Consider the following 26,394-nt stretch of genomic DNA (forward strand, 5'->3'; position numbering starts at 1 on the left):
ACTGTGGCTGGAAAAAAAAAGTTCACTCATTAAAGGTACAAAGACTGAGATTCATTCTGAATCTTAATTTTGAATAAAATCCTTTCTGGAAGTTTGTTATTAAAAAACTTGAACCAGAAAATGAAACCTTGACTCCTTTGTAAAGGCTGTTGCTGCTAATTATTCAGATCACCTGGTTTCAGTAGATAATTCCTGGTTTAAAGTCCACGCACCAACTGACTCCGGTGGGAAATCTCCCTACACCTGGAGATATCTGGAAATTATGTTGCTCGGGCAACAATTAAACCAAAATAAAACATGTAGCCTGATCAAGTGAAATATGATATGGGCATGTTTTTTTTCCCCTTATTATAAGATGCAATTTACCGGAGCCTGTTTAGGTATACATGTACATGCATCAGATGCAGGTTGGAAAAAATAAAGTTTATTTTGCACTGACGTTTTAAGAAAAAAGAAAGAAAAAAATGTATCCTGCTTATTATACTTATACTGTGAAACACTAATATGTATTAGAAGCCTTGATCAACCATCAGCCGACATATCGTGCCGCCCATGCACGATGATGCAATGGTATGTCGTCGCAATGTACACGTCATATATCTTCTGATTGACCGTGCAGCGCAGCCAACCAGAAGATAACGTTAACGACACATGAAACTGCGCGGTCGCGGGTACATGCTGCACAATCCAGATATGTAGTTATGATTTGCCTGGAAACGACATGTCACACCAATTTCGTCCTGGTGTGTACCCTAAGACGCACAAGCCGACTACACTGATTAAAATGATATGCGGCATGTGTATATTCTGAGTGCGACTGCAGGTGTATCTGCATAAAAAATGCTACGTTACAGTGTTTTCCACTGACACTTTAATGTAGCATGAAAGCTGGAGGATTTCATGCGCCCAGTGCACCGCAACTCATAACGTACCAGGAAGGACGCATCTGTACAACTGAATATATGTAGATAGATAATGTAGATAGACTAAACATATAAAAACATACAAAGTACACTCAGATAGATTAAATTGAACATAAGAATGTTAGTTGTAGTTTTCTTAGAAAAGAAAAGCATTGGTCTTACAGTGGCTTACAAAAGGATAATTTATAGATAAACTGTATAAAATGTAACATATTTTTTTTAAATATACGTTTACTGAAGAAAAAAAAAGGTATGACAAAGAAAGTAAACGATACAGGAATGTATGGCACAGCATTGAGGTAGAAACAGCCCACAATAGGTATGAGTAATATCGGAAAACAGAGGGACAATAACCCATCCATAAAAGAGTAAAATCCACAACCAGAGCAAAACATCAACGGCATCAAATATACAATTTAAAGAAGGCACCGTAGAGTTAAATATGCTAAGGAAAATAGTAAATGACACAATTAAAAGGGGGAGCACCTCCTTCTAAAACAGACATATTATACCACGTGGTCAGGTAAACTATCTTGCGAATGTGGTCTGTTTCCACACTAGAGAGTGTAAAGATATAGGGCAACCAAATATCAAAGAATTTCAGTGTTCGTGATTCGGCATCTAATGAACACTCAACCCAGTCCATTTGGTAAACATAAGCAAGTCTGGGGAGCATAAATGTCAGAGAGATACGTTCAGGCTGGATCCACTGAGACAAGATAGTTTTCTGGGCCACAGCAGCTACTTTAGCCAATAAAAGACGAACACCTACTGAAGGCTTAGCAGCTGGCGAAGGAGAATAAATCATACCACAGAGCCCAGGGCATGGTTATCGTAAATGGGATATGTAAAAAAAAAAATAAGAATTTACTTACCGATAATTCTATTTCTCGTAGTCCGTAGTGGATGCTGGGGACTCCATCAGGACCATGGGGTTTTGCGGCTCCGCAGGAGACAGGGCACAAAAGTAAAAGCTTTAGGATCAGGTGGTGTGCACTGGCTCCTCCCCCTATGACCCTCCTCCAAGCCTCAGTTAGGATACTGTGCCCGGACGAGCGTACACAATAAGGAAGGATTTTGAATCCCGGGTAAGACTCATACCAGCCACACCAATCACACTGTACAACCTGTGATCTGAACCCAGTTAACAGCATGATAACAGCGGAGCATCTGAAAAGATGGCTCACAACAATAATAACCCGATTTTTGTAACAATAACTATGTACAAGTATTGCAGACAATCCGCACTTGGGATGGGCGCCCAGCATCCACTACGGACTACGAGAAATAGAATTATCGGTAAATAAATTCTTATTTTCTCTGACGTCCTAAGTGGATGCTGGGGACTCCGTCAGGACCATGGGGATTATACCAAAGCTCCCAAACGGGCGGGAGAGTGCGGATGACTCTGCAGCACCGAATGAGAGAACTCCAGGTCCTCCTCAGTCAGGGTGTGCCCCTGACCAAGTATCAGCTCGGCAAAGTTGTAAAGCCGAGACCCCTCGGGCAGCCGCCCAAGATGAGCCCACCTTCCTTGTGGAATGGGCATTTACATATTTTGGCTGTGGCAGGCCTGCCACAGAATGTGCAAGCTGAATTGTACTACACATCCAACTAGCAATCGTCTGCTTAGAAGCAAGAGCACCCAGTTTGTTGGGTGCATACAGGATAACAGCAAGTCAGTTTTCCTGACTCCAGCCGTCCTGGAAACTATATTTTCAGGGCCCTGACAACATCTAGCAACTTGGAGTCCTCCAAGTCCCTAGTAGCCGCAGGTACCACAATAAGCTGGTTCGGGTGAAACACTGACACCACCTTAGGGAGAAACTGGGGATGAGTCCGCAGCTCTGCCCTGTCCGAATGGACAATCAGATATGGGCTTTTTTGAGACAAACGCCGCCAATTCTGACACTCGCCTGGCCGAGGCCAGGGCCAACAGCATGGTCATTTTCCCTGTGAGATATTTCAAATCCACAGATTTGAGCGGTTTAAACCAATGTGATTTTAGGAATCCCAGAACTACGTTGAGATCCCACAGTGCCACTGGAGGCACAAAAGGGGGTTGTATATGCAGTACTCCCTTGACAAACTTCTGGACTTCAGGAACTGAAGCCAATTCTTTCTGGAAGAAAATCGACAGGGCCGAAATTTGAACCTTAATGGACCCCAATTTGAGGCCCATAGACACTCCTGTTTGCAGGAAATGCAGGAAACGACCGAGTTGAAATTTCTTCATGGGGCCTTCCTGGCCTCACACCACGCAACATATTTTCGCCACATGTGGTGATAATGTTGTGCGGTCACCTCCTTCCTGGCTTTGACCAGGGTAGGAATGACCTCTTCCGGAATGCCTTTTTCCCTTAGGATCCGGCGTTCAACCGCCATGCCGTCAAACGCAGCCGCGGTAAGTCTTGGAACAGACATGGTACTTGCTGAAGCAAGTCCCTTCTTAGCGGCAGAGGCCATGAGTCCTCTGTGAGCATCTCTTGAAGTTCCGGGTACCAAGTCCTTCTTGGCCAATCCGGAGCCACGAGTATAGTTCTTACTCCTCTACGTCTTATAATTCTCAATACCTTGGGTATGAGAAGCAGAGGAGGGAAGACATACACCGACTGGTACACCCACGGTGTTACCAGAACGTCCACAGCTATTGCCTGAGGGTCTTTTGACCTGGCGCAATACTTGTCCAGTTTTTTGTTCAGACGGGACGCCATCATGTCCACCTTTGGTCTTTTCCAACGGTTCACAATCATGTGGAAGACTTCCCGATGAAGTCCCCACTCTCCCGGGTGGAGGTTGTGCCTGCTGAGGAAGTCTGCTTCCCAGTTGTCCACTCCCGGAATGAACACTGCTGACAGTGCTATCACATGATTTTCCGCCCAGCGAAAAATCCTTGCAGTTTCTGCCATTGCCCTCCTGCTTCTTGTGCCGCCCTGTCTGTTTACGTGGGCGACTGCCGTGATGTTGTCCCACTGGATCAATACCGGCTGACCTTGAAGCAGAGGTCTTGCTAAGCTTAGAGCATTGTAAATTGCCCTTAGCTCCAGTATATTTATGTGGAGAAAAATCTCCAGACTTGATCACACACCCTGGAAATTTTTTCCCTGTGTGACTGCTCCCCAGCCTCTCAGGCTGGCCTCCGTGGTCACCAGCATCCAATCCTGAATGCCGAATCTGCGGCCCTCTAGAAGATGAGCACTCTGTAACCACCACAGGAGAGACACCCTTGTCCTTGGAGATAGGGTTATCCGCTGATGCATCTGAAAATGCGATCCGGACCATTTGTCCAGCAGATCCCACTGAAAAGTTCTTGCGTGGAATCTGCCAAATGGAATCGCTTCGTAATAAGCCACCATTTTTCCCAGGACTCTTGTGCAATGATGCACTGACACTTTTCCTGGTTTTAGGAGGTTCCTGACTAGCTCGGATAACTCCCTGGCTTTCTCCTCCGGGAGAAACACCTTTTTCTGGACTGTGTCCAGAACCATCCCTAGGAACAGCAGACGTGTCGTCGGAAACGGCTGCGATTTTGGATATTTAGAATCCACCCGTGCTGTCGTAGAACTACTTGAGATAGTGCTACTCCGACTTCCAACTGTTCTCTGGACCTTGCCCTTATCAGGAGATCGTCCAAGTAAGGGATAATTAAGACGCCTTTTCTTTGAAGAAGAATCATCATTTCGGCCATTACTTTGGTAAAGACCCGGGGTGCCGTGGACAATCCAAACGGCAGCGTCTGAAACGGATAGTGACAGTTCCGTACCACGAACCTGAGGTACCCTTGGTGAGAAGGGCAATTTGGGACATGGAGGTAAGCATCCTTGATGTCCAGGGACACCATATAGTCCCCTTCTTCCTGGTTCGCTATCACTGCTCTGAGTGACTCCATCTTGATTTGAACCTTTGTATGTAAGTGTTCAAAGATTTCCCATTTAGAATAGGTCTCACCGAGCCGTCTGGCTTCAGTACCACAATATAGTGTGGAATAATACCCCTTTCCTTGTTGTAGGAGGGGTACTTTGATTATCACCTGCTGGGAATACAGCTTGTGAATTGTTTCCAATACTGCCTCCCTGTCGGAGGAAGACGTTGGTAAAGCAGACATCAGGAGCCTGCGAGGGGGAGACGTCTCGAATCTCCAGTCTGTACCCCTGGGATACTACTTGTAGGATCCAGGGGTCCACTTGCGAGTGAGCCCACTACGCGCTGAAACTCTTGAGACGACCCCCCACCGCACTTGAGTCCGCTTGTACGGCCCCAGCGTCATGCTGAGGACTTGGCAGAAGCTGTGGAGGGCTTCTGTTCCTGGGAATGGGCTGCCTGCTGCAGTCTTCTTCCCTTTCCTCTATCCCTGGGCAGATATGACTGGCCTTTTGCCCGCTTGCCCTTATGGGGACGAAAGGACTGAGGCTGAAAAGACGGTGTCTTTTTCTGCTGAGATGTGATTTGGGGTAAAAAAGGTGGATTTTCCAGCTGTTGCCGAGGCCACCAGGTCCGATGGACCGACCCCAAATAACTCCTCCCCTTTATACGGCAATACTTCCATGTGCCGTTTGGAATCTGCATCACCTGACCACTGTCGTGTCCATAAACATCTTCTGGCAGATATGGACATCGCACTTACTCTTGATGCCAGAGTGCAAATATCCCTCTGTGCATCTCGCATATATAGAAATGCATCCTTTAAATGCTCTATAGTCAATAAAATACTGTCCCTGTCAAGGGTATCAATATTTTCAGTCAGGGAATTCGACCAAGCCACCCCAGCGCTGCACATCCAGGCTGAGGCGATCGCTGGTCGCAGTATAACACCAGTATGTGTGTATATACCTTTTTAGGATATTTTCCAGCCTCTCAGCTGGCTCCTTGAGGGCGGCCCTATCTGGGGACGGTACCGCCACTTGTTTTGATAAGCGTGTGAGCACCTTATCCACCCTAAAGGGTGTTTCCCAACGCGCCCTAACTTCTGGCGGGAAAGGGTATACCGCCAATAATTTTCTATCGGGGGAAACCCACGCATCATCACACACTTCATTTAATTTATCTGATTCAGGAAAAACTACAGGTAGTTTTTTCACACCCCACATAATACCCTTCTTGTGGTACTTGTAGTATCAGAAATATGTAACACCTCCTTCATTGCCCTTAACATGTAACGTGTGGCCCTAAAGGAAAATACGTTTGTTTCTTCACCGTCGACACTGGAGTCAGTGTCCGTGTCTGTGTCGACCGACTGAGATAAATGAGCGTTTTACAGCCCCTGACGGTGTTTGAGACGCCTGGACAGGTACTAATTTGTTTGCCGGCCGTCTCATGTCGTCAACCGACCTTGCAGCGTGTTGACATTATCACGTAATTCCTTAAATAAGCCATCCATTCCGGTGTCGACTCCCTAGAGAGTGACATCACCATTTCAGGCAATTGCTCCGCCTCCTCACCAACATCGTCCTCATACATGTCGACACACACGTACCGACACACAGCACACACACAGGGAATGCTCTGATAGAGGACAGGACCCCACTAGCCCTTTGGGGAGACAGAGGGAGAGTTTGCCAGCACACACCAAAAACGCTATAATTATACAGGGACAACCTTTATATAAGTGTTTTTCCCTTATAGCATTTTAATATATATATATACATATCGCCAAATAAGTGCCCCCCCTCTCTGTTTTAACCCTGTTTCTGTAGTGCAGTGCAGGGGAGAGCCTGGGAGCCTTCCCACCAGCATTTCTGTGAGGGAAAATGGCGCTGTGTGCTGAGGAGAATAGGCCCCGCCCCCTTTTCGGCGGGCTTCTTCTCCCGTTTTTCTGAGACCTGGCAGGGGTTAAATACATCCATATAGCCCCCAGGGGCTATATGTGATGTATTTTTAGCCAGAATAAGGTACTATCATTGCTGCCCAGGGCGCCCCCCCCCAGCGCCCTGCACCCTCAGTGACCGCTGCTATGAAGTGTGCTGACAACAATGGCGCACAGCTGCAGTGCTGTGCGCTACCTTATGAAGACTGAAGAGTCTTCTGCCGCCGTTTCTGGACCTTCACTTTTCGGCATCTGCAAGGGGGGTCGGCGGCGCGGCTCCGGGACGAACCCCAGGGTGAGACCTGTGTTCCGACTCCCTCTGGAGCTAATGGTGTCCAGTAGCCTAAGAAGCCAATCCATCCTGCACGCAGGTGAGTTCACTTCTCTCCCCTAAGTCCCTCGTAGCAGTGAGCCTGTTGCCAGCAGGACTCACTGAAAATAAAAAACCTAACAAACTTTTACTCTAAGCAGCTCTTTAGGAGAGCCACCTAGATTGCACCCTTCTCGGCCGGGCACAGAAATCTAACTGAGGCTTGGAGGAGGGTCATAGGGGGAGGAGCCAGTGCACACCACCTGATCCTAAAGCTTTTACTTTTGTGCCCTGTCTCCTGCGGAGCCGCAAAACCCCATGGTCCTGACGGAGTCCCCAGCATCCACTTAGGACGTCAGAGAAATCAGTGATACAAGAGTGGAAATCTTTCCAGAATGATTGTACAATGGCGCAGAACCACAAACAGTGAAGAACATCTGCTTTGGGTAAAGTATATTTAAAGCAATTGGAATTATCGGACACACCCGTTATGTATTGAAGTTTTGGGGAAGAGTAGGCCCTGTGTAATATTTTATATTGCATTTTGGCAAAAGAAGAAGATATGAATTGCTTGTTTAATAAAACCGAGGTTTTAACTATAGCCTGCAATGAAAGATCAGGGAAGGAGTCTCTCCACTTAGCCAAACCTGTAATGATAAGGTTAAAAGTGGAGAGAGGCCCACACTACTGCTTTTTATCAAAACTAAAATTTAACTTTTATTTTTAATAATGATAAAAAATACTGTGAAATAATTAAAAAACAAGAATTAGACATTAATGTGAATAGAAAAAAAAGGAATTTGTGAGATTAAAAAAAAAACAGTGTGTATCACTGTGTGTGTATGATATCCCTGTACAGTATTATTTGTTTAAGATATTTATAAACTTCATCGGGATATGTATGTGTTGTCCGATTATTATAGTAATAAAGTGACTCGGTTCCGCAAGAATAAGCGTCTACCGTGTGTTACTTGAATGTCAAGTGCTGATACTCAGACACTTTCTAAATAATACTTGTCATAAATATAATAATAAACTTATTTTCTATCAAATAAAGTGCACCAGAAATCTTAAGAGATATGATGCTGTGCTATATCCACAATAAATTCAAAGTATTATAATATAACTTAAATCCCCTTGACCACTGATATGGACATTAAGGTATTGATTACAAGTTGGTGTTCAATACGTGATTGGTACACGGGGCATCAAAATCACATAATAAAAATATAACTAGTTCAGTAGTCATTTCCCAATACCTTTTCCCTATTTTGTTTTCAATTGGTGTAGTTTTCTCCTGTCCTATTGTTAGGGGAGGAGCTTGTAGATTCTTAGCTGATGCTAGGAAGATTTAATACCTCTCTGCATTAGTTCAGCTCACTTAAATTTACACTTTAAGATTCCCAAATAATACACTTTTTTTAAGAAGTCATGGCGACTGTAGTTAAAGTGTTAAAAAAAAATTGGTTTAAACCAGCCAACCCTGATCAGAAGTTTATCTGCCATACAGTAAGAGCTGCAGAATATTAAAATAAGATTTCTCCTTTTTTTAGGTGCAATTCACCATAGGCAAGATGCAATGTCTGCACTAGTAGGACAGGTCCGTTGTTTGTATGGAAGCAATAGGAACAGCACACACAAGGGAGTTTCTTTAGTAGCATGGTGCCATAAGTATTTGATTTGATTGTGATACACAGCTATGCCTATAATATTATTTTAGTAAATAAGCCCAGATATTTTAAACAGTTGCTTTAGGTTGCTAGAAGTACTGGCTGATAAGCTAAAGCAGTGACAAGCTCTGATAGGCTTTTTCCTGCTGTATTGTCATATTTGTTTGTCATAACTTGTAATACTTGTTTATATTTCTTCCTGATGTGTTATTTGAGATCGGTGTCTTTTTTTTTTTTTTTCTTTTTTTTTTTTACCTTGTATGTATTGTTTTAACTTATTGGTGAGTTTAAATGTAAAGTGCAGCTTTTTGAAGGTTAGAGGACCTCCCATGAGACCCCCAGAAGTGTATCAGGTTGCATATAACCTATCTAAAATTGAAAACATGAATTTGTCAATGATTTTAATTGGATTCTTTGATCTGTTTCCAATTAATGTCAGATAAGTGTGTTTAATCTCTGTTAGGACCTGTCCTAGAATAAAGAAATAAAATGTAAAACAAGAGAAACACTCTAGCTTCTTCCTTCAATGGGCGCCAGACGGAAGAGAGAGGTAATCTAAGACTACGCTAATGTATTCGCTACAGTGTAAAGCAAGGAGACCAAGTACATTGTCTAAAAGCTTCACATTGACACAGACAGTCAAATGATCCAGTTGCTGGCTTGAATTTCGAAAACTAATCTGCCTAATCGACGTTATATATTTTATTTCCTAACTTTAATGAAATGTTATTAAATTTGTTTGAAGAAAAAAAAAATACTTCCTAGAAAGATGAAGACAAACTAAGCGCAGGAAGGCACGGTCAATGGGAATACGACCAGGGTGAATGTACAGCGGTCACTTATTCTGATATACTGTAGTAAGTGCAGAGTGTACACTGTACAAAGGTGCACAATATCATTGGATTATAAATTATTATTATAATTATAAATGACACAATATAATTAAAAATAAATAAATCAAAAAATGAAATCTACTCTTTTATAAATAGTTGGGGTAAAATAACAGATGCTACACTGCTCTCCTGGGGGCCCTGTTTGATAAAGAGATGTAGTTATATTCATTATTCCAAGTAGTTATCTACGCCTTTGACCCATGTGACCTCACTAAAAGTGGGGACACACTAAACAGTATACAGATGTAGCATCTCTGCTTACTACATGGCGCGCCTCACTGCGATTATTAGCAGTCAAAGATCTCTCCATTAATGCCTAGGGATGTGCGCATGCGTACAGACGCATAGGAACAATAGTCATACCAGCTACACTATGCCACAATGTGCATACATTGCACAAAGCTGAGTAGTGTGTAGTAGACGATGTTGCAGCTCACAACAACTACGTACAGGGTCTACCCACACATCCACCCAATTCATCATTTCATGAATTGGGTGGTCACATCGCCCCACCGTGCTGCACATCAGATGGGACAATGCTGCAGTCGATGCAGTACTGTTACACTATGTATGTAACAATATATTGCGTCATCATTCAGTGGATGGTGTAGTTTGCATGGTGATGTGATATATTGTTACATCGCATTGCACCATCGTTCAGGAGTGTACCCAGCTTAAGCTGAAGTTCCTACCATGATACAGACATACAATATTACATTACTGCAGTACCTCAGTGAGGTCACTGATTGCTAGTGTATTGATAGGCTGAGTTATGAATGTATACAACAGCTATGGCAATTGTATGCAGTAACAGGAGCAATTAAAGCGAGAAAAGTTACATAAAGTAATAAAGACATATGAAACTTATCTGACGCTACAATCTGGCAGGATCACACTGCTCTATGCATTATATGACAATCTCTAGAAGATTCCCAGCATCCCCCCTGCCCTGTCTTCACTGACAATCACATGAGTGGACAGGTCACTGCCCCCCCATAAGGTCAGCAAACTTAATCCTGAAATAATTTATAATGCTGTGAGCGTCACAATTATTAGATTGCCGCAGGGTGTTCTACTCCTCTCCCACTGCACTTCATAACCGGTGACAACAAGCAAGAGATAATAAACGGCTGCACCGACACTGGTAAGACGCACCATGCAATCACTAACTAGAAAAGTAAAAATGCTGTAATGCTAAAATGTGTGACTTAGCAGTGATGCACTGGTAATGATAATGCAAGTGCCAGTTTTACAGAAGGTCCTATTCAGTGAGGTTACATGGAAGGCTCTTTAACAGTTTTGTGTGTCTGACTTGCACACAAAATAAAGGTCATGAGAGAATGTGATGTGTACCCAGTGGTGGTCATAAGGGCAGAAGGTCTAATTTACAAGTAAACACATCTGACTGACAGCTTGTTTTCCTCCCTAACACTTTACCGTTTCCATTAGCTGCTATTTAATACCCCTGCTGTAAACACAACCACTGCACCATCTCTTTAATGCACTGAATGTCAACGAGGCATGAACTTGGATGAGGTTAAGCAGCACCAAGTCACTTTCAAGCACAAGTATTAAAATAGAGCAAGTACAAGAGGCCAAGGATGACACCCACTGGAAAACTAAATGTCCTCATTGACACCAGAGGATGTAGCCCAGCTGTACATGAGTGGCGCAAACTCTATGAATTAACCCTTTCAGTATATATAGCTGTGGCTTACAATTCAAGAAGCCATTTTGTGAGTTGAAGGAATATCCATAAATGAACAGCCAGACACCTGTCACTAGGAACATCGCCTTTACTGTGTGTATGTGACCATGTGAAGCAGTGATAGGCAACATAGTACACATTCCATGTAACCTCATGTCCCTTCATCTCAGCAATAAGGTAAAACAATATATTTAATGAACAAAGAGACACAAATCAAATGGGGTTAGTATCTCTAGTAGGTGCAAATAACATCTAGTGGTGTAAGCAAAATTAAATTGTGCATTCGTTGTAAAAAAAAAATAGAGGTTTTATTTGTTATTAATTATAAAAATATCTTAGCCAGGGGTGTGCTATAGTCTGTCGACATGAGAATGCTGACATGGTTGTAATGTCGACATACTTGGAATGTTGACATTGACCATGTCAACACTGATGAAATGGTGACATGATTAGAATACTGACAAAATATCACTGGTGGTCTAAGGGTGACTTAAGCTGGGTACACACTAGGCCAACGGATGGCCCGTCCTGCTGATCCGCGACCTACTGTATATGACGATTTGTAAGTATATGCACACTTACCGATCGTCAGCCCCATGTGTTGTGCCTGACTTTACAAATGGGTTGACATTTACATGTACCTGTCCATTTGTGATGTCAGTCACCAGCAGCCTCTGCTGCAAGTGTGGGGGCAGCTATAACATTCACAGACATATCGGGGTTACACAACTGCCGACGTGCCCACGATATAGCGACCATTCAATTGAATGGCCGATATATCAGCAGTGTGGGCCCAGCTTTACCTGGTACCGCGGGTCCAGCAACTCCAGCGTTGTCTTCAGGGTCCAAGGGTAACGTCCTTAAGACCTTCATCTCATGTTGTGCTGCTAAGTATATTGCCAACTCCTATCCCTCCCCGTAGTACCTAACCTTAACCTCCTCTTCCACAGCTTAACCCTCCCCCTAGTGCCTAACCCTAACCTGTAGCCTAACCCTAACCTCCTCTCCCATAGCCCAATCCTCCCCCTTGTGTCTAACCCTAACCTCCCCTCCTGTAGCCTAACCCTAACCTCCTCTCCCATAGCCCAATCCTCCCCCTTGTGTCTAACCCTAACCTCCCCTCCTGTAGCCTAAGCCTAACCCTAACCTCCCCTCCTGTAACCTAACCTTAACCTCCCCTCCTGTAGCCTAACCCTAGCCCTCTGCTGCCAGTCCATGCATCATGTCGATATTTCACATGTCAACATTGTGAACATGTTGACATTCTGTAGATGCTGACATTCCACATGTCGATATTCTGAGCTGACATAATCAATGTCAACATTGTGGTGTCAACATTATGAATGCATTCCATTAGCAAGCATTTTAAATGTGTTTTACAAGCTGAAACAAACAAAATTTGCCAATTGAGCTGGAAAGAGCTGGGGGTCGTAGTAGAAGGCTAACAGGGCCACATGTGACTCTATGGCTGCCTGTTGCCCATCGTTGGTGTGAAGAGACATTATACTCAGAGGGCCACATGTGACTCTATGGCTGCCTGTTGCCCATCGTTGGTGTGAAGAGACATTATACTCAGAGGGCCACATGTGACTCTATGGCTGCCTGTTGCCCATCGTTGGTGTGAAGAGACATTATACTCAGAGGGCCACATGTGACTCTATGGCTGCCTGTTGCCCATCGTTGGTGTGAAGAGACATTATACTCAGAGGGCCACATGTGACTCTATGGCTGCCTGTTGCCCATCGTTGGTGTGAAGAGACATTATACTCAGAGGGCCACATGTGACTCTATGGCTGCCTGTTGCCCATCGTTGGTGTGAAGAGACATTATACTCAGAGGGCCACATGTGACTCTATGGCTGCCTGTTGCCCACCGCTAGTGTGAACAGACATTCTATGGATTCTTTTAACTTTCTGCAGAACTCACCTTGCAGTATAAACCAAAACACACATTCTACCATTTGTAATTTGACTTACGGAGGCATTGTTTCATACAGCTCTATGAAATTAGATAAGAAAATAATCTGCTGTCTTTCATGTAAATATTCACAGAAATTGACCTTCAACTTTACTATACAGAAAATAAATAGGTTCTATCTAGATTATCTTGTTCCAGCATGTTCATGTTGGTCACAAAATGTCAGTAGGATCATAATCCTATAACCTCTTTATCTCACACAGGGATGAGCTGTTAAGACTTTTGTAACAAAGTCCATTCCCTCAGACATTTCCCAGGCTTAGCTGACCCACGTAATCATCTAAAAAAATGCTTCTAAGAAACAGTGACGACATGCTAATAGTAAAGGGAAAAGCTATAAATAGCGGCTTTGTAAGGCCTCAGAATTCTTTCCATCCTCACCAGCAAGTGTATAATCCATATCAAATCCGAAGCATTTGATCTTTTCCATGGCTAGGCTTCTATTCACAAAGACCCTAGAAGACAAGAAAGGAAAATTACACGTGAGACCTCATTTATTGCCCATCATGGAGTCAACAAATTGACAGCATAATGTTTCTGTCAGGCTCGACAGCTACTTAAGGCAGCAATGTCAAACGGAAGGCTTTTTTCCCCCTTAAAATTGCAAATACCTTTTAGAATGAATCTGGTTATTTTCCTTAGCTAACTTCCTAAAAATAATTATCTCCTTGCTGGGAAATAAGTATGGCTGCCAGTCGTACACCCAGACTCTCAAACTCATTATATCATATAAAAGGGAGAGAATGAAGGAGAAGGTTTCACAGTGCTTAGAGAGCTCAGAGGGGCATTCCAAAGCTTATCTGCACACTACAATCATATGCCATCTGACTGTGGTTACCATGGTAATCACATCACATTTTGAAGATTTGGAGAATTATAAATCATTAATAGCAACCTGACAACAAACCAAAGAGAAATGTCAAATTCCAAGCCTCTTGCCACAGCGATTTTTTTAAATCAGCAGATTTATTCAAGCAATTGCTGCTTTAAGAAGTGGATTCAGTTATACCTTAGCAGCTTTGCATGACACGTGCTGCGCACGTAACAGCAATAATGGCAGCTCACATGTTTTTGAATCGGCCACTAAGTGTCATTGACATATAAATGGGAACAAAAACATAACTGACCATGCAACATAAAAATAGTTACAATGAGAATCTTATATAACTTCCCTTAAAGGCTACAGGGAATGAGAGGATTAATTATCTACAAGTCACAAAAAATATGTGCACCTTCATAACAAGATCATTTCTATCACAAAATTATTTCTTTAATAAAACCTTATTAAGTTTGTTGCTTTACGAAGACTAGCTTTCAACATATCATGCCAGTGTTAGCCATGTCCTTCCTCTGCATTAGAGTGTGCATATACCAGTCTTATTTAGCAATATATTTCCTCTCTGCATTGGAGTGTGCATATACCAGTCTTATTTAGCAAGGACTTTCCTCTCTGCATTGGTGTGTGCATATACCAGTCTTATACCCCTTTCAGACCTCACATGGCGGGTCGCACCCGGGAGCCGTCCACGGGTGCAACCCGCTTCAGGCCCCTTTCACTGTGGCGTCCCAGTCCGACATATTGCTGGGTTGGTGAAGTCAGCGGTGACGCGCGCGGAGGCGGCGCTTGGAGATCAGATGATCTCCAAACATCGCTCATCCATACACTGTGAACGAGAAACAGGTCACATCGACTCAGCAAACCCGTTCACACCGCACAGCAACCAGGGATGAAACAGTGTTCAACCCTGGTCACTACCAGGGTTGAAATACCGGGTCGCTCTGGTGTGTATAAGCCAGCGTTATTTAGCAATGTCTTTCCTTTCTGCATTGGAGTGTGCATGTGTTCTACAGTATGTAAGCACGAAAAGTAGTTTGCTAAGCTAAACCCACCAAATAGCTGTGAAATCCATGGCAAGGAATGAGACAAAGGGCCTAATTCAAGGTTGATTGCAAAACAACATTTTGCTCTAATAGACTAAACCATGTGCAGCGCAGGTGGGGCAGGTATAACATGTGCAGAGAGAGTTACATTTGGGTTGGTTATTTTTTTTCTGTGCAGGGTAAATACTGGCTGCTTTATTTTTACACTGCAATTTAGATTTCACCAAAATGTAACTTTCTCTGCACATGTTATATCTGCCCCACCTGCATTGCACATGGTTTTGCCCACTAGAGGAAAATTTTGTTTTGCAGTCAACCTTTAATTAGGCCCAAAGGGTGGTATCCGATTAGCCACAGTAAATTACCGCAGTTAATTGTCTTGTCGGGGGCTATCCAAGTAGCCCTGATAAGGTGGCGCAAGATGCGGTTTAGGATTTTGCCTCAGGCAGGCAAAACCATATCCCTGAAAGCAGTCCCATTTTCCTGCGAAAATGGAGCTGTGGCCACCGAAAACACACAAGGTTCTCTGAAACTGTGTTTTTTGGGAGAAAATGTATTTTTTTATGGATAATCTAATTGGATAGTCTGTAAAAAAAAATATTGGTGATACATTGGGAAAAAGTGTGAAAACCAATGTTTAACCACAGCTAATTGGATACAGCCCTTAAAGGGAATGCATACTTAATCTGGTTACTCCAAAAATACTGTATACTGATAGGTTAATTGGCTCCTGACAAAAAAATAACCCTAGTGTGTGCGTGTGTTTAGAGCAGACTAGATGGGCCAAGTGGTTCTTATCTGCCGTCAAATTCTGTTTTAGTTATTTGAATTTTTTTTATAAAAACAAAAGAAGATCCATAATGAAATACGGTATAATATTATAGTTTATTTTTAATGGTTACAGTATAGTGGATAAAGAAATATTTGTATCTTATCATTGCACACTTTACTTGAAAATACATGAGCAACAGACTGACTGATGGCAGAGGGAAATAGCACAGCTTTCCACGAGCCACTGCAGATATGTGATGTGTAACAGAGAGTGTAAGTAGGTGCTGAGTGATCCAAGAACATTTACAGCTCATCAAAGTCAAACCCAAGATGTAAAAAAATAATTTGTTTTTGTGCCTGCCTGTCTAAGTAGCTAAGGTAATTTCCAAAATATGGAAAGCCTATGGGGAGACTGAGTTTTTATTCCTGAACTAATATTTTGGACCAGTCATTCACCAGGTTGTGAGTAAACACCTTCCCATCTCCCTTCTCCACCTATTCCTACCACTCACTCCCTACTGTATAGGGACTGGGTGTTTTGGTTTCTCTCTCTCTCCTAGGAAATATTTGTCCCCTTTTCTCTCCATAGTGGAACCCGTGCTTACTGCCCAATCACCTTATCCCCTCTCCCATAGCACTCCTCCATCCACTTTGCTTTGCCACATTGTCCCTCTAGTCTGGGAGTCCTCCACTCTGCCCCGCCACCCTGTCACTTTTCCTCTTCCTCTCCCTACTGGAAACCCTCTTCACTGCCCAACCACATTGTCCCCCTTCCTTTCTCTTTTCCTTGACTCTCTCCCTCCCTGCCACCTTGTCACTCTACCCTACTACCCCCTCCATTATGCCTTGCCACATTGTTGCTTCTCTCCTGGGATCCCTCCACTCTGCCCTGCCACCTTGTCCGCTCAATTTCCTGATATCCCTCCACAAAATTTCTACCCCTCTCCTCTCTTACTCCTTGGATTCCTCCCTGCGACCTTGTCTACTCTCCTTTCTCTGCTGGAATCCCTCCACTCTGCAATGCCAGCTTGTTTTTTCTCCTCTCTCTCTCTGTTTTTCTCTCTCCTCAGATCCCTCTACTCTGCCCTGCCAGCTTGTCCCTACGGGCTGAAACACACGCGCCGGCTTTTGCCGGCCGGGAAAAAGCCGGATGGCTTTTTCCCGTGCCGGTGTTGTAATGAACAGTGCAAAGGGTAGGATCCTTTCACACTGCACGGTCCCGGCCCGGCTGCCGGGTTGCAGCCGGAAATATCCACTGGAATGCCCGGCTGCCGGGCCGGGGCCGTGCCGTCTTTCAAGGCAGTGAACTGTGTGTGTGAAGCGGAGCTTTCACACACAACGTTTTTTTTCCAAGCCGTGTCTGCTGCTGCGCATGCGCACAGCATTACACATCGCTCAAAGCCGTTGTGTGTGAAAGACTCTGCCGGATGGCAAAAAGCCAGACGAAGTTTGTCCGGCTTTTTGCCAACCGGGGAAAACCGGCTTGTGTGTTATAGCCCTACTTCTCTCTTCCTCTCTCGTGACAACTCTCATCTGCCCTACCACCTTGTCACTTCTCCTCTCTCTCTCTCTCTGCTAAGACCCTTCCTCTCTGTCCTCTACCTTGCCCCTTTCTCCTCTCTGCTGTCCTTCTCTACTTGCCACTGAGAGCTCAGCTCTAGTGCACATGCATCTGCTACACAGACATTAAGATTATTTTATAGATGTAAATTAGTCTGCCACATATTTCCATCACACAGATAAAAGTCGAATAAAGTCAAAACTTGTTTTTTTGTTTAAGCTGTATATAAAGTGCACCATGGAAGAGCAGTCTAACATCTTTTTTCCACGAAAAATGTTCTTGAACCTCCAACGCATGGCCTATTGTCCAAAACTCCTTTATCCATTCTAGGTACTTCCTATTCTTTTGTCTCGGAAAGACACTGTCCACATCACTCGCTGGTTCTGTATTTTCATTTAGAACAATAGGCAGACTCTAATTGGACTGATTAAATTATGTCAGCCTAAGCATAACGCGGTATTAATTTTCTGGATGTCCTTACTAATTGCGCTGCATTACTTTGTTATTTACAAGACTGGTTAACGGCTCACCAGATATATACTAATACCCCACTGGAACAAGGTTTTTTTGCCCCGGATTTCACTGGTGGAATTTTTGCACTTGGCAAATCGGAAAATACCTCCTGAAATGCTCGATAATCCCCTTCTTATGATGACTAGAAAAATGTGGTTACTGTTACGACATAAATTTAAATTGCACCAGTCTTATTCAATTCACTTGTCTTTTCTACAAAATCCAATCTGGAGGGCTTTGCACATTGAGCCAACTGAGTGCTTCCCAATCACATAAACCGTTAACCCATTCTGAAGTTGTTGCTAAATTTCCTATTATTGGTACTTGTGTTTTTTTTTGTTCAGACCCAATATTGGGGGTCATTCTGACCCGTTCGCACGCAGCGGTTTATCGCTTCGGTGGGAACGGGTGCAGAATGCGCATGCACGGCGGGCGCAGTGCACGACGTTGCCCGGCAACGGGGGTCACCGGGTTATGTCGCAACTTACAAAGGAAGCGGTCGCAGAGCCGACCGCTAAGAAGATTGACAAGAAGGAGGCGTGCCAGGGCAGATCCGGACCGTTTGGAGCCGTTTTCGGGGAGTGGGGAGTATAACGCAGGCGTGTCCAGCAGAACGGAGGGCGGAGGAGTGACGTCAAAGCCGGGCCCATCATCGCTGGATCCATCGCACAGAGTAAGTAGGTAAAGGCCTAGTCTAGTTTTGCTGGAATTTTTTTTTAGCTTAGCAGGGCTGCACAAGCGTTCGCAGCCCTGCTAAGCTATAATACACTCCCCCATAGGCGTGGACTATTGATCGCAGCAGCAGCAAAAAGTTGCTGGCTGCGATCAACTCGGAATGACCACCATTATGTGAGTAAAGTTTCCAAACTGATAATGAGAATTGGGGCAACCCTCTAGGCACTTCACTGTTAAAACCGACTTTATCTAAGGGCATTATATCCTCTTATTATAAATTTCTTAGAAACTCTGTGGAACAATCTTCCCTAAAATCTGGCCTGTCCCAATGGATGGAGCATTTCCCCTCCTTATCTACAAAAGACCTACTGGGTATGTCGTCGTATTCTATCAATACGTTCCCTGCGGCCAAATATTCAGAAATGTATCTCAATATATTCCACCACTCATACGTCTTTCCTTATAGAGGTTTACGAATATGTACTTTGGATGATTCTATTTGTCCTAAATTTCGACAATCCTCAGCCGATCTCGATCATTGATTATGGGTCTGCGGTTTTGATAGGCAATTTTGGCAGGAGGTCTTTGGTTTTTATACTACCCATATAGTGAATTACGCTCCATTTAGACCTGAATGGGTGATATTTGGTCTTTAACTTTCCGGCACTCGGGTTCCTAGAGATGTTAAAAAAGTGCCACATGGGAAAGTTTCATAAAGGTTCTTCCTGCTTCCACAGGGAAGGTGGGCACCTCTCAGCTCTGGGCTCCATAGCAGCTGCACTGCCTGCACTTAATAATAATTAGACAATTTACCTGGGTACCTTATTTTGAAGTATATACAATAATAAAAATCTCTGTAATTTATAATCATAGCTGTGAGAAAGTGATTCCATAACATTTTCGCCATACTAACTCACTATAGGGATGCAGTAAAAATACCGGCTGCTGGGATCTCGGCGTTCAAGAGACCGACGCCGGAATCCTGGCAGCTGCTGAAATACAGCTGGACAGAATCTGGACCACCGCCGGGTATTCCCACTCGGTTGGTGGGTCCAGGCCACTAACAGAGTGCGAATATATCCTGGAGCGTGGCGAGCGCAGCAAGTCCGCGAGGGGACTCACTGCCGGGATTCCGACAGACGGGATGCTGCTGTCAGTATGTTGACAGCCGGCATCCTCACAGATTCCTCACTATGAGACTATGAAAATAACAAAGCCTGTGTATATATACGTAGCATAATACTTAATAATAATAATAATAATAATATTATAGCGCTCATCTCCAGCAGGACTCATAGTCACTTTACAGACATCAAAAACATAACACATTGCACAAGGATTAAGAATTAGAGCAAGTAACCACGCCAAAATAATTAAAACGAAACTAATGCCCCCCATACACTTGTGCGATGACCCGCGACACGACATTGCGGGGCATCGCGCCAGCAGTTCAGGTGCGATGAAATCGCACCTGAACTGCCAAGTGATTACCATGAGATCATGTGATAGATCGCATGGTAATCACGTGATGGGCACGTCACCTCCGAGTATGAGCGGCCTGTGGCCACTCCCGGCGGGTGCCCATCGCGATCACACTGCAATGCGATAAATATTAAGTGCAGCACATAAGAGCCTGAGATGCGAGATTCGACCGGCATGTCCACGCATTGCGTCGCATGGTGCACAATATGTGCATACAATCATGCGATTGATCGCACAAATGCGATCGAAATCGCATGATTGTATGCCATATCATATAAGTGTATGGGGGCCATTAGAGAGCACAATAAGCATAATGCAGGGTTGGTGTAGGAATTTTGGACAATAATTCCCATGCATTGTAAATTCCACCAACAAAAGTGTACCAGGTGAGGCAGCCATGCTGGGCGCACTACGTAGTATTACCCAGGGAGGAAAGGGTTACACCTAGAAAGAATGGCCCAAACTCTGTGGTTGCAGTTTTCTAACACTAACGTTAGAAACAGGGCCCTACATGACTGTCAGGTCCATGTATTTTTCATCTCATCCAGTGTGCCCGGCGAGGTAAGCATGTTGGGCGCACTACAAAGGTTACACTGTGGGAGATAAGCCATACAGGGACCCGATGCCTATGTGGGAAGACTGTGTGAAGCAATATGGTATGCCCTGTATGAAAAGCATCAGGTCAGGCTCACTAAATTGGTTACAATGTGCAAATATGCATTGCATAGAAAATACTACAGCAGGGAAAAAAAAAAAAAGAGTTCTTGATTAAAAAGAACAGCCGATGTGGCATAAAGTTACAAGATCGGTATGACCACCGGCGGACAGGATGTCAGCGGTCATAACACAGTCATCTGCATCCCAATGGTCATGATCCTGACAGGGGCAAGGTAAGTATTCTAACTACCCCCCTAACCCTCCCTTACCGCAGCCTAACCCTTACCTCCACCCTTAGTGCCTAACCCTTACATGCCCCCTTAGTGCCTAAACCTAACCCCCCTTTCCACAGCCTAACTGTAACCCGATCCCTTTTGTGCCTAAACCTAATCCCCCACTCACCCCCCAGTGGTGCCTAACCCTAAACACCCTCCCTCCAGCCTAACCCTACCCCCCACCCACTCCCCCACACCCCAAAACCAAACCCTAACTACCCGGATGACTCCTAAACACCCCCCTCCTGCAGCCAAACCTTAACCCTCCTGGCTATACTGTACCTTCGGGATCCCGGCTTCAGGATGTTTACCTGTTCAGGACTCTGGCATCAGTGTTCTGATGGGAGCCAAGATTCCGACATCTGACATCTTGAATGTATAGCAAAGTTACATGCTAGGCCATGTGTGCAAAATACAGTGGGGGGCATAGACGTGAGTCTAGCAATACAAGAGGTCTAAGTAAAACAATTGGAGAAGATATGGAGCAAAAATGGACAGTAGGGTTATAAAATGTATTTAAAGAAAAAAATGTAAGGCCTGCTATGATCCCAAGTGGAGGCGAGGGCGTCTGGCCATAGATGGAGAGAAGGTCTGCCAATGTCAAGGCAGGTGGAGTGGCCCCAGAGTAGGGAGAATGGCAGTGCATTACTAATTTCTATTATGGAATGTACATTTATTTGTAGACTAATGAGCAATAATCAACATCGCAAACACGAACGTCCTGATTCTGAGTTGCACGCTATGCATGGGTCACAACTGTGCTCATACGTGGTAGTGATTTCAGATGCATGCAGAAGTGTACTGAAAATTTATTTACACTCCTGAAAGATGTCTGGATGGGGACAGGGAGGTGGCTATTGAGATGCACTGAGACATGGACCTTGTTACGGGCATGGTATGGGAGTGACACAGAGGTGGTTGCATACACAGATGCTTAATTACACATACAGGACACATGACATCAGCTCATACCATAGGACTAGTGCAAGCTCCGATCGTGCAACCAAGTGTTATTTGAATGTTTAAAGACGCTCAAAGTTGGCGACTCAGTCCATGCAAATGCAGACACCTGGATGTACACCCGAGAAGGGATTGTAGTGATATTTCATAAAGGCACAGGCGTAAAACACAGACACCAACACCACTGCATCCGACTTAAAATCATACTCAATATGCGCAGCTGCTGTTTATCCATTAGATTAACAATCTATTCTGTAGTGATAAACAGGGACTACAAAAAAAGACACACATTGATCATCGTTCAGTAATACAGAACACAGGACAAATGGGGAGAGCTCTGCATGCAAGAGCTTACACTCTTATAGGGATTTTTTAATTGTACTGATTTACAGTCAATGAATGCGCTAGTACAGCCGGGAACAACAGTTGGTATCAATCACTTGCTCAATTCACTCGAAAAAGGATGTGTGTACATTTGGACAAACACCCATAGTATATTCTTGCCCTCAGGTATTAAATATAGGGATCCACTGAGACGCTCCCTGTACCTGAAGCTAGGAGTCCAACCAGGTCAAAACTAACACACCTGGAGAATTCAATACACACAGTTTTTTCAATGGAGCCCCATTAAAGAGCACTGGAAACTAGCTATTAGTGTTGCAGTCTCCCTTTTCATGGTGATGTAAGTCCTGGCTAAATAAAGGAGTTGTGCACCTTTCAGACCCCTCTTACCTCTAATGTGATCGCCCATCCTTTACCTGAAACTGGGTAGTTGGTTTATGGGGGTTATTCAGGTTTGTTAGCAAACCAAAAAAGTTAGCTTTTGGGAAAAATCATGTGCACTGCAGATGGGGGCAGATATAACGTGTAGAGAGAGTTAGATCTGGGTGGGGTGTGTTCAAACTGAAATCTAAATTACACTGTAGAAATTAAGTAGCCAGCATATAACCTGTATAGAAACAATATAACCCACCCGAATCTAAATCTTTCTGCACATTACATCTGCCCCACCTGCAGTGCAACATGGTTTTGCCCAATAGCTAACTTTTTTGGTTTGCTAACAAACCTGAATAACCCCCATGAACAAACTACCCAGTTTCAGGTAAAGGATGGGCGATTACATTAGAGGTAAGAGGGGTCTGAAAGGTGCACAACTCCTTTAATTAGCCAGGACTTACATCACCATGAAAAGGGAGACTGCAACACTAATAGCTAGTTTCCCAAAGTGCAACAAAAGTGACACATTGTGTGTACACAAAATATATAGTTACATAATGCTGTTTATACACAAATATAAATGACAGGCTCTACTGACTGAAATGTCCCTGGAATTGAAACTGTCCAGAATATACTGTACAATCCCGTTGGTAAAAGATTTTTTTTATGTTTTATTTTTTATTTTATTTATTTTATTATTATTTTTTTTGGGGGGGGGGCATTCTCAGCCTTGTTTCACTCAAAACCCCACAAGTCAAAGCGGTGGCGCCATGAGCTGGAGTCAACGCAGATGGGTGTGGTATAAAATGTCAACATTCAGAAAGTTATCATGGTCTGAACGTTGACAGAGACATTGTTTTGACATTGGCAGAATGCACAGCCTAACACTAAAATGGACTGCAGACATTATGACTTCACAATATCGACATTGTGAAGTTCCGAATATCAACATTCAGACCATGTTGACATTCTGGTGTAACTTTTAAAAGTCGACATTTTGACTACATACACCCCAGTTATGACACTGGCTTATATTCTTAGATGTTCTTTCCAGTTTGATGAATTCATACGCAAGGCATAACCAGCGAACTTAGTTGCAAGTCTAATGGCCAATTTGCACTATGCGATTTCCCTTGAACTCCCAGGAGCCCAAAACCACCGATATTGACTATACAAACGGTGTGATTTTGGCTCTGGCCGATTTTTGCTGCGGCCAATTTTGACTATACAATGTACTAGATTGTACACCTTCTAGTCAAAATTTACCTGTCTGCACAGTCTATTTTATCTTGCGATAACGACCCTGCGGGAGCGCGCATCGCAAACTGTACACACACGGTGCAATATGTACTATGTTTTCTACCGATAGAGACTATATAGTCCATATCAGTAGTTTAAATTGCACTATGTGTGTGTGCCCCTTAAGGGGCAAATTCAATATCACTAATAGGCCCATTACATATAAAGGGACATTCTTAATTGGGGCATGATAGGACTGCCTAGTATTAAGCAAACTCTGAAAATTTCAAGTTTTCAGAGCTTGCCTGCAGGAACTAACCCCATCTTTAGATGGCGATGATTCCCAAAGCCCTACTCCTTCCTATGGAAAGTAGGTCCGTGGTTGCAGAGGCATCAGAGCAGATTTCTCTGCGTTGAATGACCCAAGGTTGTACACATGCATGACCTCTGGTCACTCATGCGCACAAGGCCAACACGGCAGTGGTAAGTAGCAACTGTCCCTGCACCGGAGCAATGCTGAATTGCCGGGGTACTTAAGTACCCACCGCCGCAACTCACCCCTAGCCACCGATGAGAAATAGAACCCTAAATAACAAGAATTATGGACACACATTTAGCGGTTTATGTTTTTTTATCCATTCCCAACATCTTGCCAGCCAGTGATTAAAAGCAATGGGACAGCACAATGGGAAACAGTAATACCTCTTTTCCACCCACGTACCGTGTCCGATCCGGGATGTTTAACACGGCTACAGCCCGTGTCGGCTCCCCCATTTCCACTACACTTCGACACGGGTTATTCCAGTGTCTGATCTGTTTCCACCTAACCCGGGTAAGTTCTGTAAAAGCCTATTGCTGTCATTACAAATGGACTTTTTACTGTCTCATCAAGATGATGTCATCAAAAGGACCAAAAGGGAGGGGTGGGGCCTGCTCACAGCATTGCAGCAATGGACGCCGGTGCAGTAGCTGTGTCTAGCATGGAGTCGCAGACTGTTTGCAATAAAAGCTGCTGCAATAAAAATATCTGTATGTACCCAGCGTGACTTCAGAGTGTTTTGTTTGCAAGCTGCCTCAATGCCTGCATGTGCCCAGCGTAGTGTTGTAGCTGCTGCAATAGATGTGCATCCGCGTTTGTTTGCTGCTGCGGTGCCTGCATGTGCCCAGCGTGTCTCCCAGGGATGACATCATCTTCCAGTGCCCCAGAAGCACCAATCAGCGTCTCAGAGCGTTACTCGAGTCTGAAAACACGTGTAATGACTGTTTCCACTGCACCGTTATCCATGTCATTACCATGTTCTACCCAGGTAAATAGCCGGGTAGGATTCCCGGGTCACTCAACCCGTGTTGACCCGTTTCCACCTACTAAAAACCCGTGTCGATGCGCGCCCCCGTGCAAAAACACGGGTAAAAACAGCTAGTGGAAAAGGGGTATTAGGGAATATACCATCACACTTTAGTGTAACACCGATCTGCCAGCTACTCAAAATAAAATCTACATCTTGAGTTTAATAGGCAAAAGTGAGAAGCAAAGAAAAAGTAAATTTCCTTAATAATTTTAAGTGAACAGTTTTATACCACATCTTTATTGTGCAGTTGTACATAATAAATGTGTATCACACACATGCTGAGCAGGACAGAGAAATATCCATGACAACAGTAGAGATCTGTGTATTGTCCCCATGGATATACAGAGAACCTCCTCGAAGCAACCTGCACATCTTCCGACACATAAGTGATATTAACGCCCACAGACTACTTAACTTGTGTGACATGGGATATTTTCTACCCATTCTCATATACTGTAACTAGGTTAAAAATAGACCTTGTTTCATAGAAACACAACTGATTATTTCATTTCAATACTAGACAAAAACACAGATTAGTATCGAGTTCCATGGCAAACAAGAATTTTATTGCTATCTCAACCCGTGACAGGACAGATTTCAGCTGGGTGTCATTATCACAGCAAGTCCAACGCCACAAATAGTTTCAAAAGTAATCTAGCAACAATCTGAATATATGTTTGTGTGACAGCATGACACATTCAGTTTTGCACCTGGACAAACCATGATGCACTGCCAGTGAGGCAAATATAAATTGTACTTGGAAATGTCAGTTTGAGAGGACTGTGTCCAAACTTTAAAGTAAATTGCAGTGTAAAGCTAAAGCTGTCTAGCATTCGTGGGCCACATGCAAATGCAGCAAGTATATACCCTGCATGCAAAAATAATAAATGTACTGCAACATTGTTTCCAGGTGCAAAAAGTCACTCCTTTTTTATTTAGCTCCCAGAATCAGCTCCAGTGTGTGTCAATTAAGTATTCATAAAATTGTTTTGTTTTAGGTTAAATTAAACAGATACTGTATACATCTATT

At 43.8% G+C, this 26,394-nt stretch overlaps 1 protein-coding gene across 5 annotated transcripts in view; it reads right to left on the minus strand.

The window, feature by feature from the left end:
• Nucleotides 1-26,394, minus strand: part of NT5C2 (5'-nucleotidase, cytosolic II) — a 155,199-nt gene that overhangs the window by 83,892 nt on the left and 44,913 nt on the right. For all 5 annotated transcript variants that reach the window (XM_063961952.1, XM_063961953.1, XM_063961950.1 and 2 more), the window contains one exon: nt 13,666-13,739. In XM_063961952.1, coding sequence (XP_063818022.1) covers nt 13,666-13,739 — 74 coding nt within the window. The remainder of the gene's footprint in view (nt 1-13,665; nt 13,740-26,394) is intronic.

The sequence above is a fragment of the Pseudophryne corroboree genome, chromosome 3 (genome assembly GCF_028390025.1).
Source record: "Pseudophryne corroboree isolate aPseCor3 chromosome 3, aPseCor3.hap2, whole genome shotgun sequence".
Classification (NCBI taxonomy): domain Eukaryota; kingdom Metazoa; phylum Chordata; class Amphibia; order Anura; family Myobatrachidae; genus Pseudophryne; species Pseudophryne corroboree.